Source organism: Alligator sinensis, unplaced genomic scaffold, assembly GCF_000455745.1.
Source record: "Alligator sinensis unplaced genomic scaffold, ASM45574v1 scaffold67_1, whole genome shotgun sequence".
In the NCBI taxonomy this organism is placed as follows: Eukaryota; Metazoa; Chordata; order Crocodylia; family Alligatoridae; genus Alligator; species Alligator sinensis.
In genome coordinates, this window is record NW_005842111.1 from 422276 (window position 1) to 441083 (window position 18808).

At 42.1% G+C, this 18808-nt stretch overlaps 2 protein-coding genes across 5 annotated transcripts in view; both read right to left on the bottom strand.

Annotated features, from left to right (window-relative positions):
- Positions 1–6268, bottom strand: part of CALCRL (calcitonin receptor like receptor) — a 122224-nt gene extending 115956 nt beyond the window's left edge. For both annotated transcript variants that reach the window (XM_006024626.3, XM_025205323.1), the window contains exon 1: positions 368–6268. The gene's annotated coding sequence lies outside the window, so the exon portion shown is untranslated. The remainder of the gene's footprint in view (positions 1–367) is intronic.
- Positions 6269–10269: 4001 nt separating this feature from the next.
- The window catches only part of TFPI (tissue factor pathway inhibitor), a 78133-nt gene continuing 69594 nt past the window's right edge, over positions 10270–18808 (bottom strand). For all 3 annotated transcript variants that reach the window (XM_006024627.3, XM_025205332.1, XM_025205331.1), the window contains 2 exons: positions 13455–13637; positions 10270–10459 (listed from right to left, as the gene is read on the bottom strand). In XM_006024627.3, the coding sequence (XP_006024689.1) occupies positions 10353–10459; positions 13455–13637 (290 nt within the window). In that variant the 3' untranslated portion in view covers positions 10270–10352. The remainder of the gene's footprint in view (positions 10460–13454; positions 13638–18808) is intronic.

The following is an 18808-nucleotide window of genomic DNA, read 5'->3' on the forward strand; positions in this document are numbered from 1 at the left end:
AGCGCGGTTTTTATCACTTAATCCTTCCTCTCTCGCCAGAGCCCCAGTTGCACTGAATTAAGTCTTAAGGACTTTCCCAACCCAGGCAGCTCTAATTCTCTCCAGATGCAGAGGCTGAAGCTAGAGGAGCCAGGCTCTGGGTTTCGGGATGGCAGCGGTGAGTGGATCATGCCGCTCACCTCCACGCGCCGGAGAGCCGAGTCGGGCGGCGTGAGGAGCCCCCTTCTTTCCCCAGCTCTCCCCTCTCTGTCTAGCGCAGGGGGAGAGGGCAAGACACCCAAGCGGCTGCTCCCGCCCGCGTGGAGAAGGATGGACGCGTTCAGCGCCCGCCGCTCTCAGGAGGCTGCTGCTGCCAAGCTGCACTCACCGCACACGGCGCCTGGGGAAATCCTGGCTCCAGCTTCTGCGCTTGATCTTCCCCTCCGCAGGTCGGGAGCCAGAGAGAAGCCGTCCTCCCTGGAGGAGGGGGTGAGGAGAGCCGGGTATAATCCGGGTGTGGGGAGCCCAGGACCTGGGCTGCCTGGGAAGAGGAGTTGCTGTGCGCGCACTTGGAAGCGGGGGCAGATTGTAAGCGATCGGCGGCAGAAGGGAAACATCAGAGCTTCCTGTTACATCACCGGACCCCGCCTGCTGTCGGGATTGAGTTACTTTCTTTCTCAAATAGCTCACCCGAGCAAAGCGGCTCTCCCCGACGCTTCCCAGCCTGGCCGCTGACAACTCCTCCTGCGCTGCCTCAAGCCCGGGCTCGGAGAGCTGCTGCCCCTTGCCATGTGCACGCAAGCGGTGCCCGGAACTGGAGTAGGAGGTGTAGCCGCTAAGGACACGGGCAGACAGGTTCTTTGGGTAAATCCGGAATATTTTATTAGCCCAACTGCAATAGTTGCAAAACATGCAGTGAGCCTGAAACTCGACCGTGTGTGACAAGAGGGGACGAGCTGGCCTGTCTTTGTCACCTATCAACTGGACGGGAGGTGCCCGGCTTGCAACCAGATAAATGAAAAACATCTTGTCTATCTTAGAAACAAAGGATGTGGGACAATAGCCGCATTCCTCCTTAATAGCTCCGTGACTTGACCCATCTCTGGCGGGCTCTTCTTCTACAGATGCCAGCACCATATGTTGCTCTATGCATTTGACTGGAAGTGTTGAAAAGATGTAAGTGCAGAACTAGGTTTATTCATCACTCAGATAGGAAGCTGACTCAAGCCTTCAAAGAAAAAATAAACCCGAAGTGAAATCTGCCACTTTTTTTTTCCTTATCTCATTTCTTCCCCCATTGTGGTCACAATGAGCAATTGATAGTTTTGCTTGAACTCTCAATTCAACATCGTGTGGAATATTAAATATACACACAAAAAGAAGTGCAAAACTGTAGAACACTTGGTTCAGAGATTATGCCTTTTATTAGATTTTAGTAGATCCAACTAAGAAATCACTCAAAAAAATCTTTTTTCTGCAAGCTTTCAGGTGCACACACCCTTCCTCAGGCACAGGGAAAATTAAAGAAAGTACACACACACAGACACACACACATTCAATTAAAAATGTACACACATATGTGTGCGTCTCTGCATGTAATGTATATACATAGAGATAAACAAATCAAATTTGAATTTTTAATATTTTTGAATTTTCATAAATATCAATTTTAGTTGCCTGCTTAAGATTTCTGATGTATGTGAGAGATTAGGGGTTGAAATCGATAGTAGTCTTTCCACTCACTCAAATATGTTTTGGATCAAAGGGACCTGCTGCTAATGATGCTGATGGCTTCTGAGCATCAGGTTTCTGTTAAATGTCTTAAACTGGTGACTCAAAAGTTTTGACTCCTAACTTTATGCAGAACCTTGAAAAGGTAAATGGCAATGACATGCAAAACCATGTAAATTGATGTCATCTTGGATTCTACTCTTGCAAGCATAAATGAATTCAATACCAGAAAATTTTCATAAGGATTCTCAAAAGTGCAGTACAGAATCCTTAATTATCATGTAGCTCATTTGTGCCCAACTATTAATATGGGAATCATTCCAGAATGAGGTTTATAAAACATTACCTAGGTATATCTTTTTAAACAAAAACATTAGCATCCAGATTAAAACCTGATATGCTAAATTTACAATTCAAGTAGAAATACTTGACAGATTTACATTTTCTTTATTCAGATTGATCAAAATAACTCCACAAAGTCCATGAAATTACCCTAGATGAAAACTAGAGTAATTTAGTTTATAGTTTTAAAAGGAAGGTGTATCACAGTAACAAAATGGATTTAAATCCACATCCCTAGTAGTACTGAACGCTGATATAAATGACTAGAACATTTTGGTAAAACATATTAAATGAATTACACAGCTTGAAATATTATTAATACATCCTAGTACAATCAATATAATAGAAAAATATATATTGCATGTCAAAATGTATGGCAGTGATGACCAAGGAGAGCGGAGAAGTGGCAGAAGGTGGGGGACTCAGTAAAAAAACAACCCAAGACTAACTGTTAGGGCATTCTTGCAATTGATTACATATAGGCAGCCAGGCAGTAGTCTCCTTAGACGACTCACTTGCATTTAATTCCAACTGAAACTTCCAATGGAGCTGCACCAATTTAGACCAGTTGAGGATCCGGCCCCAAAAATGTAATTGCCAGAGGAGTGGTTCATGCTGTCAGCAACAAGATATATGTTGCAATATAGTGCATAGAATTGTCCAGCAAGACTACTTATTCAGATTACCCTTGAGTCAGAGTTAACTGATTTAAGAATTAGATTAAAGGTTTTCTTAGAACATATTATGCCTCCACTATTGCTACCTAATGTATGCTAGGTTGGTGTATTTGCACATCAAACATCTAAAAAGGGAGCATAAATTAAAATAGCCCTGCCACTACTTTGATTTTCCCTACTTCTAGTTCTAGGCATTAAATTACACCAACGTAGACTCCCTTGGTTATTGATAGAGTAGTTGTAAATAGCTCAAAAGGAATGAGCACAGCAGAGTCTACTTTAACATTAGGAAGTTTAAATCAGTGTGAAGAGTCTAACATATCATCTTAATCGTCTAATATATCAATTTGGCTGCTGATCCATTTTGGTAAGGAACAGAGCAAATAAAATTTGAAAATGATCATGATTATGTTTTGATAAACATTTGACAAACATCCATTTTGGTAAGGAACAGAGCAAATAAAATTTGAAAATGATCATGATTATGTTTTGATAAAATCTATGAAAAATACAGGAAGGAAATTATAATTTAGTACTTACTACAGGGCTTTCTCACACTTTCTATCTAAATTGCCAGTACTGGATACTAATCTAGAGTGGCAGAATTGCTTTTATAAGGGGTGCCGGGGGGCATGTGTTTTTATTGTCTTGAACATCACTATTTGTAAGAGAATATTTAAGTATTATTTTTTTCTTTAAAATACTCTTTTTCCAATGAAGCACTCCTTGGCTGGACTCATTTGAGTCCCGTTTTTGTTTTTAGGGTTTTTTGTTGTTCTCCCGCCCTGGCGGGGGGTCGGGCTAGAAGATCTATTAGGTCCCTTCCAACCCTAAAACTATGAAACTATGAAACTATGAAATTTATTTTGTCCTTTCCTTAATCTAAGTCATCAAGTTCTGGGTTTAGCTGCAAGTCTAAGCACCCAAAAGATGTTTTGGATCCGATCAAATCTACGGGAAGCTAAAGAGAATCAGAACAAGGATTTGCTAATCCAGATTTCATCAGTTTAATGTACTGAGTGACATAATGGGAATTAGCTAAGGATAAGAAGTCCTACATGTAATTCTTACATGTAACATGTAAGGGTAGAAAGGATAGACTAACAAGCTACAGCAGCGTATCTCAACCTGTGGGTCATGACCCAAAAGTGGGTCACAAGAATATTTCAAAGGGTCTTAAGTGCCAGAAAAATGCACGAAATGTGGGTTTCCCTTTGCAGGTTGGCAGCATTCCAGCCTGCAAGGGGTTGCATGGGCATAGCCAACATGCAGCCAGGCAGGGTCATGAGAGCAGCCCCAGCAGTGGGATGAAAGTAAATGTATGGGAAGTGGGGGTTGGAGGGCCAAGGCGTAGGGACTGTTGGGGGTGGTGTGTGCATGCGTGTGTGTGCATGTGCATGTGTGGAGGGGATGAGTGTGTCGGTGGGGGGGCGGGGCAAGTGCCTGCTGGCACTGGGGGAAGGTGGCTGGATGGCCAGGTGCCAAGGCTACGGCAGGGCTAGGGGGGGGAGGGGCACTGTGGGTCAGGCACCAGTAGGGCCAGGGGGGTCTGGGTCGGGACAAGCCGTCAATCTTTGCAAATGGTTCCCAATAGGAAAAAGGTTGAGAACCACTGGGCTAGAGGACTGTATATGCAGTGTAATGCTGCCATCCAGTGTTTAGCATTCATCAATACATCATTTAAACTTCATTTTTCATTTAATAATTTCAATGATCAAAACATTGTTGATGGAGTTGTTCGATAACATTTTGATAGCATCAGAAATTACTTGCCTCAGGACAAAATACAATATACATACAAATATAAGGTTTAAAAACAATCTACATACTTTTCTTCACTTCCCCACATATGCATTTTCAGGTTTTGTGATCAAAATGTAAAAACTAAATGTGTATTATTCCCATATTTTGCTTCTTGTTCAAATTATAAAAATATAAACTAAATGTGAAAGATGGATATGTTTCAAGCTGTGATTTTTTCAGAGCAAATTTTCTAGTGTAGGATCAGAAGAAGTTATGGATAGAACACAGATGCTTCTAAAAATAAAACCAAGCATCTCTAATGTATATGCACTTATCTATAGTTCTCTGTATTTTTTATCCAATCCTTTTTTTTTTTTAATGTAGCTATCAGCTTAGTTTCAGGATAATATTTTGAAAGTGGTAGACTCTGGAAGACCTGTGACTAATAAAATTTACAGAACATATTTCTTTTGAACGGAGGTGTGATAATGATGGATACAATACAATGCAATATAATGTAATATTCTTTTTCTGACATTTTTGTAACCTAGGATTTAGAATAATAGAAAAGTAGGGCTGGAAGTGGTGGTCAAACAGCTAGTCCATTCATCATCTTAGGCCATTCATTCTTTCTCCCTGATAATACAATGAACTGAAGATGCATTCTTTATCTTTAACTGCCTTTGGAAAAGGATTATTTTTTACTCTAAGTTTAGTTGCTCTGGAAATGTGGTTTTGGGAAGATGAGAAAATATTTGATGAGTAAAAGAGGAGAGGAAAGAAAAGTTGCAAATGAGTCCAGGATACAGATAGATTGCACTGAAGTCCTTCTTTCTGTAGTGCAGTGTTTCTCATCCTTGTTAGACTCAAAGTACCCTTTGGAAAATGCCAGCTCTCAGCTTTCACTAATTTTTGTCTATGGAAAAATAATAGAGCAAGTCTTCTGTTGCAAAGAACTTGGAAAGACCACAAGTCAGCATGTATTTAACACGATGAATTTTTATTTGAAATCTCTGGATTTATTTTGTGAATCATGCAGGTGTTTGCACAACTAACGGCAGCACCCTGTGGTACCTTTAAAAGGATTTAATGGCACCTCAGGTTGCCATTTCACTCTTGTTGATAATCACTGCTCTAGTGGCTTGCTTTCAGAAGAATATCCAATCAATAAGAGAAGTTCACAGAAATATAAATCTTTCTTCTGATGTTCAATGAGAGGTAAAGACTTTTTTAATGCTGTATCTTACTGCTCAAAGAAAAAGGTAGTGGGGGGGGAGCTGTAATACTGTTCTGTTGATGGGTTATTGGCATGAGTCAAAATCCTATACAGACTCAAAGACAGATGATGATTCCTGTTCTCCCATGGGAGAAATCCTAGTCTTAAGGAATTCTATGGGTGTTTTGCCATATCCTATAATTATTTATATTAGTATTATATCTGTATTATTAGTAAGACAATTTTTAACAATGGGCTGGATTGTACCCTGAAAACCTGGCAGCATGCTATGTTTGGTGTTCATTACACTGTGAATGGCCATCAGACATTGGGGAAGAAGCACATAACATTCCTTAAAACTAAGATGTAAGATAGCTTCTGGTTCTCTTTCAGTCTTCTAGGGCAAACTTTCACCATTCCCTCCCTGTCAGCCCCTGGAGGGAATTTTCCATGTTAAGTAGGCTTTAGGTCTAGGGACAGGCATTACATAAACTGGTTTAAGTGATCAGAAACTGGTTTAAACCTGTAAGAGAACAGATGTTCAGTGCACATAAACCAGTTTGAAAATGGCTGAAATTGGTTTGAGATAAACCTGGTTGAATGTAGTAGCAGACTTAACTGATTTGGGTCAAACTGGTTTATGCAATGTCTGTCCCAGACCCCTTCCCGGTTTAACTTAAACCAGAGTCCCCCAGCATCTCAGATGCTTTGCAATCCTGGGCAGGGCTCTCTGCTCCACAGCAGGGCTGGCCCCGTACCTCTGCTCCCTGGTTGGAGCTCCGGCAGAGACTGAAGACACAGCAGCATCTGCCTGGCTTCCTCCTGCTACACCCCCTGTCACCACTCCCTGCTCAAGCAGGGATTCCTCCCTCCTGTCTCCCACAGCACAGACCCTAGCCAGCATGTGACATGTTAGCTAATGCTGAGAGGTATCTGTGTAAGGCAGGCAGGACAAAGGCAGATAGAACAGTGTTCACTTAGGGCTTTTTGGAGCTAATCAACAGGTCAGCTGGTAACATCCCTTTGTTCTTTCCTTGGAAAAAGTTATTTAAGAAGAGGTTTAACTAATGAGAGAGACATTTGTTTTCTGATGGGGTGATAAATGCTCTGTTATCAACTCCCTGCTAGGCTTGTCAGGAGCAGTGTGGGTGGGGGGAAGGGGCAAGGGGGGAATCCCTCCCTAATCAGAGCATCCTGCCCAGGCCTGGCCATACCCCCTCAACTCAGCACCGTGGAAGGGAACGGAGGGCTGGTCTAGTGCCCCCTGGCTTCTAGCCTGAGCCACTGCAGGCATGGGTCTGCATTTCTTCAGTCCAGAGGAGATGTCTGTACGGTTACAAACTGGTTCAGCCTAGCCAGGTTAGAGTAACCTGCAACGATTAAATCAATTCAGGCTCAGGCTTTTTGAATGTCTGTTCCTAACCTAGGAGACCAGCAGCAGCTGGGGAAGTCTGGTGCCATGATTGTACTGGGTGAGACGGTGTGGAGAAGGAAATGTGGTGGCGGTGTTTCAGTCAAGGAGGCATTTGTTTTCTCCAGGGGGAGAGGCTGTATTTGACTGAAGAGCCCTGTTGTTAGAGTGAGAGGGAAACATTAGACCTTCATAGTAGTTATCATTAGCAAGTTTGTATCCAAGTCCATGTCAGACTGGTAAATCAAGCTTTTCAGAAAACAGGACCCATTTTAAAATACTAGCTTCCTTTCCCTGCTCTATTTTTAATGCCATTCCAAGTCATTCTGAATCTTGCATTTCTGTTTAATATTATGTTGTATAGCACGTAGAATTAGGGTTGGCTTCAAATCACCATAGTAAAGACTATGTTCTGTACCCTGGAAAATCAAGGAAATCAAGATAGAAAGGAGGAAGGGAGTACCTAAAACTGCTTCTCTGGGCTGCCCTCTGCCATCCACCCATCTATTATGGATCTTCAGACCTAAGGTGACACTTGGATTTTGTACAGTTATAGGAACTGAGCAACATAAGAACAGAGCCTTTATCTGAATTGGTTTCCCAAGTGAAGAGATGCTCTCATTGCACTGAAGTGGAATTGAAACCAAACATAAATATATCTTGCATCAGTTCCTAGTGATAGGAATTAATCAAACTGATATTCTATCAAAGAAGAAAGCAATTTATTGCCAAGATTAAAACAAATCCACCATGTAAAAAACAAAGCACAGATGAAAGAAAAGAAAAACATTGTATTAAGCTCATGGTTACTGTCATTTAAAAAATATAAACAGAAATAAAACCAGTGCAGGTAATATTAGCAGATTTACATTTTTTATAGAAACAGCACAAGTATGATGAGAGAGAGCTGAAACCAGACATTTAAAACTCTTTCATTCTGTAGTAGCAATGCTTTGCATAAATAAGGCAGAATAAAAGGTTAATCCACTTATATGTTTTCTTAATCATGAAATAATAGCTGACACTTAAATGCTCATTAAATTTAAATGCTAATTAAGGTGTTACCTTTCCCTCTCAACATTGCAAATGATGGGAAGTCTACTACTGAATAGCAGTCATGGAACATTGCTGGATGCCATTTCCCCAAAAGCAGCTCTGATATAACCATCTTATTCAAGCTTGATGCAAAATACCAAACAAAAACCTGGAGTAGTTAATGCAAATCCATAGCAGACATGTCATTAGTCTGAGAGCTGTACTCTCACTACTATAGAAGAAGATCTTAATATCAGGCTTATTAGGCCACTAAAACAGATTTTTAAATATATGCAGAAAAAGTCACTTTGAATCCTCCCTGCACTCTGCAGTTACTCTGAATTTGCAGGGCTCAATTTGTCTCAATCATGCACTTTTCATATCATGGCTCTCCATTACTCATATGATTATCCACCATATTTTCTTATGAACCCCTTCAGCCTTTATCATTCATATTAAGTGTGCTCAGTGTGCTGGCTGTTATGAATCTCAGTGAGGTTTCACAGTCTCTCCAGCCATTGTATTGGGAGCATGTGTGCCTAACTTTGGTAACCAAGACCCTATGTCCCTTTTCCCAGAGTACAACAGAGAACACAGGCTTCTGAAACCACTCAGACAAGTCATACAGGCTAGAGAAGTAAGAGAAAACCCAGTGGTTAAAATGCTAATATGAAACATGGGAGATCTTGGTTCAATTTCTTGTGCTGCTAAAAACACTATCTGTGGCACTGAGTTAGTTGCAACAAGATTTTTTAAAGGTGTTTGGGCACCTAATGAGATTTTTGGAGTATTTCTATTTAAAAACAGTAAGTTCTTGTGTGTTTTTGAAAATCCCGTTAGGTAACCATCTACATCTTTAGGAGCCTAAATTGACTTTATCAATCTATCCCAATGTCTTTCTATGCTTTACCGCCCCTTTAGTGAAGTAAATATAACAGCACTTACCTGCCTCCCAGAGGTGCTGAGGACCAGTGTTAACAAGTGAGAAGGACTCAGATTTTCTGGCAAGTGGAGACTGTGGGCAGTACTTTAAAATAAATATAATCTGAAAAATTATGTAAAGCCTTTGATATCATGTCAGCTGTAGACAGTATTGTATTCAAGCTCAAACACGTGGCAACAATGAAATGCAAAACTCTAAAACTCTTGGTTCAGAGATTATACCTTTTATTAGACCAACTAAGAAATTGCAAAAAAAACCCCATCTTTTTCTGCAAGCTTTCGGGCACATGCAGCCTTCCTTAGCCTGAAGAAGCTTATGGGAAAAGATTTTTTTTTTTGGTGATTTCTTAGTTGGTTTAATACAAGGTATCATCTCTGAACCAAGAGTTCTAGAGTTTTGCATTTTTTTTTTGTCTCAGACCAACACGGCTACCAAATACATCCCTGGAAATAATTAATGCATTTTGAAAACCCCCAAACCTAACTAGCATCTGCTATATTTCAAATGAAGAGAAAGTGTAATGTGACCTTCAAAGTGACTAATTTGACTTGTATCTGGACCTATGAAGGGAATTTGTTTTGTTTTTAACTTCACAGAAATATACATTTCTGGAAACTATTAATATATAAGTCCAAGCAAGAACAGGCTGAGTGATTTTGGCTGCAGAGATATTCATTAAGCATCTATTGCATACAATATACATTAAGCATCGTGGAGATTCCTAGTGATATTCTTCTGCACGTTTATAATGTGCATATTCTCCTTTGTGATCTCCATGAAGATAACTGATCTCACAGCTGGTTTCCAACAGTATTATACCATGAACATCAATAAAGTTGATATGTACAAGATTCAGTGATGGTTTCTTCCATTTAGTCATAACCCTATATTTTAATCTTCAATTAAAATATTAGTGCTTCTATGTGACAGCATTATAGTTTCGAGAAAGAGCAGTTGCCAGGAAATGGCTAAGAGGTCAATAAAAAAATCTTGATGAACCCTCACTTTGGAATCATTATGACTCCGATACACAAGTTCTGTCCTTTGTCAGCTCAGTTTCCAAATTGCATTTTAACTACATTTACCAAGGAAAAAAGCTAATGCAAACATGAATAAGCAATAATTCTAATAAGGAATCTTATAAAAAATCTGAGTAGGTTAATAATGTATAATAAAAACATTCAGTATAATAAACATTTTAAAATGACATATAGTCAAGTTTTTAATTCACAGGTGAAATGTGGAATACTTCATATTTTTCTGAGAGAGTGCAGATTATATCCTTTCAATGATAATTTCATCTCTCACCACCTTCTCTGGTTGTTTCTTTCTTTTCCTCTTGATTTTTATTATGCCTCTTTTTCCTTGCTTTTTGTTGAAACCTAAAGGCAGAAAAAAACAGTTTTACACAGTGTAGTGTTGAGAGATCCAGCATCATATGAAACAGGGAAGGGCCAGATTCTGCTTTCACAATCCATAACAGGGTTTTCACAGTTTGATCCCTTGATCTCTCTTAGTCTCTCTGACTGCACCCCTTCTCCTGCTGCAGGGTGACAAGCCTTCACCTGTCCAGGGGCCAGCACCGTACCTAGACTCCTGGTGGCCCCAGGCAAACTTTTAGTATTGGGCCCCCCTTCACCAGAAATAATAATAATAATAATTTTTAAATTACCATTTTCAGGCTCCTTTCTGTCTGGGGCCCAGGCGGCCACCCAGTTTGCCCATGCCTGTGTCCAGCCCTGCCTGCAGCTGAATCCTACACTCTCCCACTCTTTAGACCAGGGAGATGAGTGGTGCAGGGCTGGTCCATGAGCAAGACTGACCCCACATTCCCATCCTGATCCTGCCGCCATAGGGCTGTGCTGCATGACCCCGGATCCCACCCCACAGGGCTGGGCCACACCACTCTGAAGCCCCTGCCACGTGCAGCATGGCTGCTCCAGGTGGCTGCTCCATTGCTATTGCACAGAGCCATCCAGCACACCCTACCTGCTGCTGTGGGTCACTGAGACCCTTGAGCAGCACTGGGGCCTGGATGATATGGCTCTGTGGGCTGAATCAGCCCCTTAGGCTGTATCTTTGACAGCCCTACTTTAGACTTTGTTCCTTAGGGTGGATGAGCAATCAGCAGTCATAACATTTAGTTGCCCTGCAAGACTGTCCTTCAGTACATGTGACCAGTTGGAGAATATGGTTGCCTAAAACAGCCATGTTAAACCAAGGTATTAAGGAAGCAAGAAATCAAAGTATAACAAGAAAACACAAATGCAAGAGGGCAGAGTGAGACATCTTTATGTGTTATACTAGATTAAGTATATAATGACTGAATCACACAACATAATGGAGCAAATTTTGTTCTTGATTACACTTCAATTCAAAGATACAAGAATTTAAGTGAAACCAATACATGCTTCAGTCTTACCTAAAGCTTAGGTATCCAGCTTCTTGATTTCAGGGCAGGCTATATCTCTGCACTTTCTCTTTTCCCTCCCCCCACCCTGCTGTCCAAGGATTGCCCTTTTTATCTCTCTCAACATTCCTTTACAGGCACTAGCCCTTCCTAAACCTGGCCAACCGGTTCAGGCATCCCACTTTTGTCTCTGCATTGTCCTTTAATTACTTGTGATGGGTGGCTATTACAATTGTTTTTCCACTTTCCTGTCTATGTGGCAGTCAGCCCTAGCTGGAATTAATCATTTTCTAATTAGATAGCAATAAATAGAAACATAACCTAGCAGAGTGATGAAAATATGTAATATTCATAAAATAAAACTGACTTTTCTCACATACTTCACAAAAGTTACTATAGATTTATGAATGTGTAAGTGAGAATAGTGATCAGAGGCCCGATTCAGCTGTCACAGTGTAAATGATTTGCAGTGACATGCTGCCAATTATTGAAAACTCTTATTTACAGCACTGAAACAGGACATTAAACTGAATAGCAAGAGTGCCACTGATTTTAATTAGACAGCCCACTAATTTAAATGAGATTAAATGCATGTATTATTCATAATGTCAGTGGCCTGACCCTTCTTTGGCAGTCCCTTGCAGTCAAGGATGATTATCTTCCATGATTATGGAATCATGGCCTGACCCATCTCCCATTAGAATCAATGGGACTTTCTGTTAAAATTCACGCTGTTGTTCCAGTGGGAGATAAATCAGGCCATACCTAAATCAGACCAAACAGTAGACTCTAATATCTTAATGACTCATTTTAAGAAAGATCTATAATATTTTGAAGCTATGGTATATTCAGGGGTGGGGAAAAAGGTGGATCCGGCCAGCAGCCAGACTTTGTTTCCCATCAGCCCCTGCCTACATCACTATGGCTGGTTTCCATGGAGACCCCAGGGGAAGCAGGGCCATGACAGCGCAGGACCAGGATTTCAATGGAGAAGTGCCCAAGCAGCCCTGGCAGGGCATGAAGCTGGATGAGAAGCTGCTCTGGGGTCCAGATTTGGCAGTGACAGCAGTGGCAGTATCATCTGGAGCCAGGGCAGTTATGATCTACTGCCTGCATGCCCCTGCCTGAGACGTGGGCAGCAAGTCATAGCTCTGCCTGGTTCCAGCCTGCACTGTTGCTGCTGCAAGAACCCAGCCCTAGCCCTGGTCCCAGCCCCGGCCCTGGCCCTGGCCCTGGAGCAGCTCCCCACCCAGCCGTGTGCCTGCCAGAGCTGCTTGGGTTGGTCTCCATGGAAACCCTGGCCCCACATTGTCTTGCCCCATCACTCCTGGGGTCTCCATTAAACCTGTCACAGTAACATGGGCAGGGGCTGCTGGGAAATGGAGGCCACTGCAGCCTGACCCAGCCCATGGGCTGGACTTTGCCCGCCCCTCGTATATATCAATATTTGTTCAACATTGATAAGTACAAATTCTACATATTCTCCAGTCCACACAAGAACACCTAATGAAGTCAGTGGATCAATTCTTCCATTTAGAGAGTCAGAACAAGGCCTTGCATGACTTAAACTTAAGTCACATTTGAAGGGCTCCGGCAAGAATTCAGTGGAGCTAGGGGATTGTGTTTTGCATAGAGTGAATATCACAAAAATATCAGAATGAAAAACATATTCTCCTTTCATCAAGGCTCATTTGCTGAAGAGTTCATCCAGCAACAGATTAAATAGTCATTATACTGGTCTGACTATTTTGCTTGGATTAAAACAATTATCCAATATGGAATTATTTTCTAGAATTGTATCACATTCTTCTTATGCTTTCATTATTATATTTAGCAGACTACTGTTGTTTTCTAATAATTGCATGATTTCTTCTTTTTTTTTAAAGTCTCTTGGCATTTACCCTTCCATCTCAGTGTAAACTTAATATTTTACTAATAAAAGCAATTAGCATTATTTATTTCCATACCTGTCACACAGGTCCTCATACAAGACTTTCTGGAGACAAAGTTATTTTCATTCCCACCACATCCACTGTAGCCAAATGGATGGCATTTTCCAGTTAAGGGATTAAAGAAAAATCTTAGCTCATTGGCTCTGCAAAGGCCTCTGTCCATAGGACTCGTACAGAAAGGAAGGAGGGATGATTGTTCTAAGAAGATGAAAAATAAGCATGGTCAAAGACAACATTGAATCTAATTTCTTATACTCATTGCCAAACTGCAGTTTATTAAAATATATCTATACACCAGACTAAATAAATAAAACCAACAAAACAAACTCAGACACTTACAGTAAAATTGAAATGGGACTTTAATTACACAGGCTGAGGACAGACATTCAAAAAGCCTGAGCCTGAATTAATTCAATCTTTGCAGGTTAGTCTAACCTGGCTAGGCTAAATCACTTTGTAACTGCACAGGCATCCCAGACATACAGGAACATGCCTGCAGTGGCTCAGGATAGAAGCTGGGGGGCACTAGAGCAACCCTCCCTTCCTTTCCACAGTACTGAGCTGAGGGGAGCCATGGCCAGGCAGGATGCTCTGATTAGCCCAGCAGGGAACTGATAACAGTTTTTATCACCCCTAGCTCAGTGTTTACCACCCCATTAAGAAAACAACAGAGAGACATTACCAGCTACCTGATGATTCTGTTTTTGTCCCATCTGCCACAGCACAGACCGTAGCCAGCATGTGCTCTGCTAGCTAATACACAGATACCTTTCAGCAAGGCAGAGGGGAGGGGAAAATTCCGGCTGAGCAGTGATTGGATGAGGGTGCGGGGCAGGGGAACAGCCTGCAGTCTCTGCCGGAGCTCCAGCCAGGGATCAGAGGGGAGGGACCAGCCCTGCTGTGGAGCAGAGATCCCTGCCCAACCCACAGAGCATGCCGGGATGCTGGGGGAGTCTGGTTCAACTTAAACCAGCAAGGGGTCTGGGACAGACATTGCATAAATTAGTTTGACCCAAATTAGTTAAGTCTGATACTACATTCAACCACATTTATCACAAATCGGTTTTAGCCATTTTTAAACTGGTTTATGTGCACTGAATATCTGCTCTGTTACAGATTTAAACCAGTTTCTGATCACTTAAACCAGTTTATGTGTAATGTCTGTCCCTAGCCTTTGAGCCTGCTGCCAGCATGGGGCTGCTCTGCTTTGGCTTAAACTGCTGGTGTCCTAGATTCACATGAGACTCTGAACCAGGGAGCAGCTGACTCCACTGTGAACTACATTGGACTTTATTGCTCTGTGTTATTTGAAAGTGTAGATACACCCCATGTGTTGTTTTTTGCATAACCTAACAGTGCTAATGTTGTGTGCTACCCTGTGACAACCTTAAACAAACCTCACAGTACCCCAGGGTGCTGTGGCACCCTGGTTGACAATCACTGAATTATGACAGTAATCAATTGATTCACTTGAAATAATTTTTAAATGACCTATGCAGAATTATGCTACACAGTGGGCACATGTACATGTGCCCCTATGGCACCATTGTTACTCCACCGTCATTTAGTACTTTCTTTCGGAAGGTTGCAACCTTTGGGCCAGGTCAATACTGCTGGATCTTTTAGCATGAATGAAGCAGTTTTTTAAAACCCAGATTCAGGGGTCAGAAGTTCAATCCTAGCTACTGATGGACTACCAAGGGTTATTTAATTATTTGTAATGCTTGGTACTACGTCTGTTCCCAAGTTTCTCCACCAAATTTTGTGGATTTACAGACACATTTTCCTAGGAGTTCAAAATATGTTTCTCCTTTTCTTTCTGCTTGAAAAAAAAATAATTACACAAAACACAAAACAGATGCAAGTAGGGAAATGGTGAAAGTGGAAATGCACAAACTGCTGTGAAAAGCCCTAAGCAAACAATCTGAAAAAAATACGGAAAAAATATACATTGAACTACATCATTATTACCCTAGCTTTTAGGACAGATACATAAGATCCAAGGGTTTTAATGCATGGCCCACTGGAATCTCTGGGTTTCAGTGAATCTTTCTGTTTACTGCAATGGGCCTAAGACTTTTGGCTTCCTCACTTGTATCACTTGTATTCTTCCGCTCTTGTTTATTCTAGCTTCTAACTTCATGTGAGTTATAGATTTCATGTGACAATTTCATAAACTGGATTTTCTAAATCTAAATTTTTTTTGCAAAATGTTTCATTTAGCTTAGCATTGTGGGATCATGAACAGGAACTGAAGGAATCTATTGGAAGGTACAGAAATGAAAGTTTTTGTGGCGAGCTGGTTGAGAATGTTACAGAGGAACTTTTTTCTGCTGGAAAATCTGATTCAATGAAATAAAAACATTCTGTCAGAGCATGTCCATTCTATCAAAACTTTTGAAAGAAACCAGACCTTGGCAGTCCATTTGTTGCTAGGCCTAGGACATCCTCCCAACTTGGCAGCTGCTTGCCATTTGGCTCTTCATCTTTACTATTATATTGCTTCCTTAAGAATCTTAAGATTTGAAGCTAAATTCCTATATTGGTGGGTGGGTATTGGCACAGGTTCATTAGCTATGGCAAGTTATAGCAGGAGAGGTATTTCACCACCTCACCACCCATGGCTCTAATAGGAAGTAAAAGTAGAGTTGGCAAACTCAGTAGTTTTAAAATGCTGCACTTTTCTTTCCTGTATGTTCAAAATCTACTGCTGTTTACCTGAGGGCTTTTCACCAATCCTATAAATTAAGGAAGGAAACCATATTATATATTAATGTCTGGAACCTTTATTGGTAGTGAAAAAAACATGTTGGTGTAGGAGAGCTTCACTCATAATATCCTTAAATACTAGGGCTGTGAGAAACAGCGCCATTTTGTTTCAACTTCCATTTTGACGTTTTGATGGGACAGTGTTTTATTTGAGTTTCATTTCATTTCAAAACCACTGTTCTGTTTCGTTTTGTTGAAACTGTTTTGCTGTTTTGACGCTGTTTCGACATTTTGCCCATAGGCTATACTGGGAAGCACAAAACTACCTATAACTTTGTCATTTCTTGCCTGATTAAGATGAAAGTTGTGGAAATGGTAGCCCCTTCTGAGGCCCTGAAACCTGCCAAGTTTCAAGGAGGTAAGTGCAGGGGTTTCAAGGAAACTGCACCTCAGGCTGCTGACAAGTAAAGCTTGTGACATGGGTGACACTGTGTGTGTGCTAAGGTGCAGCAGGGTGAAAACTGAAGGGATGGTAGCCCCTGATGAGGCCATGAAGCCTTCTCAGTTTCAAGGAGATAGGTGCCAGGGTTTCTGGGAAACTGCACCTCAGGTTGCTGACAAGCAAAACTTGTGACATGGGTGACAGAAAGCAGGCCAATTCAAACAGTGCTTCCTTTTATGCTGTTTTTCCATCCTTCCCCCAGAGCACTGGGATTGGAAAGGACCTCAGGGAAGGATTACAGTCACTGGCCAGCTACACAGTCACTATGAGAGCAGTCCGTTCCCCCACTTCCCTCTCCCTCTCCTTACTTCAGTTTTTGTTTTCCTGCAGGCAAGCCCAGCTTGAGCTTCGAAACTTGAAACATCTAGAAACTTTTGAAATGTTTTGACTGCCCTTGTTTCATTTTCAGGCTGTTTTGAAGCCCTTCGTTTCATTTTGATTTTGATGTTTCAAGCTCAAAACGAGTCAAAACAGTGTCAAAACGAAACAGCTGGTAAAATTTCGCACAACCCTTTAAATACCCCTGTCCAAAGTAGTCTGCCAAGGCTTCCTTCATATTTTTCTCATGACAGCTGCAGGTGTCCACAGAAGTGAATGTTTCTTCAGATGTCTGTATGGGCTTCTCTGGCTCAATAACCCATCCACCTTAATGTGCCTTAAATATTGTCCAGGATATATAAAATCATTACCATGCTGTGACAGCCAGCGCACTATCTGGCTTTTAGATTCCACATCCATATATCAGAAACTAAACCTTTAACAGCTCAATAAACAGCTCCTTCCAGGGGTCCCATGTGCAATTTCACCAATCAAGGCAGCAGTGGTATGCAAGGTGCTCAGTGGTGACAGATGACAGAACAAGGAGCAATGATCTGAAGTTGTAGGAAGTGAAGTTTAGGTTAGATATTAGGAAAAGCTTTCTCACTAGGAGGCTAGTAAAACACTGGATCAGGTTCTCCACAAAGGTGGTACAATCTCCATCCTTGGAGGTTTTCAAGACTGGGCTAGACAAAACTTTGACTGGGATGACCTAGTTGGGGATGGTCCTGCTTTGAGCAGGGGGCTGGATTAGATGGCCTCCTGAGGTCCCTTCCAACCCTAACTTTCTTTGATTCTATGATAAGAGGTGATGCTCACCCCATTTATTTTAGTGGAAGTCACTTCTTACTCTTCATCATGGTGAACAGGCTCAATAGTTCTTATAACCCCGATGCACATTTCCATGCCATCTACAGATGGGGATAAATTCTCTTGGAGGTCCATGCCACATAGTGTAAATGGAGAAGCAGTCCTTTCTTTTATATATTCAGATACATGGTGACTTGCGTGGAGGAAAGGGCACACAAAGTTCTGAAAGATGAGGCCTGTGCCTTCTCAGAGATTGTTTCATGATTGTCGACTGTCTGACTCCAGCCCATGAAAAAAAGCTTGCACTGAAAAACAGTCACGTGGTTGACATAGGAAAAGTTCTAGTAGAGTTGTAACAGCAAGACACTAAAGAACTATAAGAGAACCCATGGTGGTGCTACATGGTCAGTGCCTGAAGAAGACTGTTGTGGTTGTTCTCTGTGCCATTGATTCTCTAGGACAGGGGTTTTTGACCTTTTTTAACAAGTGTGCTCCCCCTGTCTCAAAGTTTCAGTTCATGTACCCCTTTATATTAAAATTATTTGGGGAGGCTGAGCATGTGTACCCATACGTGCCCCCCCACCCCTTACCTTAGGTAAGTCTGTGGGGGAAGGGAAAGGGCCATGGGGAGGGGGTGCAGATTGAGGCCCCTGCAGTGAGGGAGGGAGTGGAGCACAGACAGGGGCAGGGGGTGAATGGGGCCCTGGCCAGACTGGATCCTGGGACAATTAGAGCCTGGGTGGTTCATCCAGGGGCATGGGAGGGCTCCTGCTGCTACGCACACCCTGGCAGTGGCCTGGGGGGCACATGCCCTGCTTATCTGTGTGTGGGGCAGAGGCAGTTGCCGCTACGCACTGGGCTTTGAGCACCACTGCAGCTGCCCCAGGAACAATGCGACGCCATGTGCGTCCCACCACTGGGAGGGCAGAGGGTGCGGTGCAGCACGGTGGTGGCAGGCACGTGGCATCGCACCACTTTTGGGGCAGCTGCAGTGGCATGCAAAACCCAGTATGTAGTGGCAGGAGCCCCT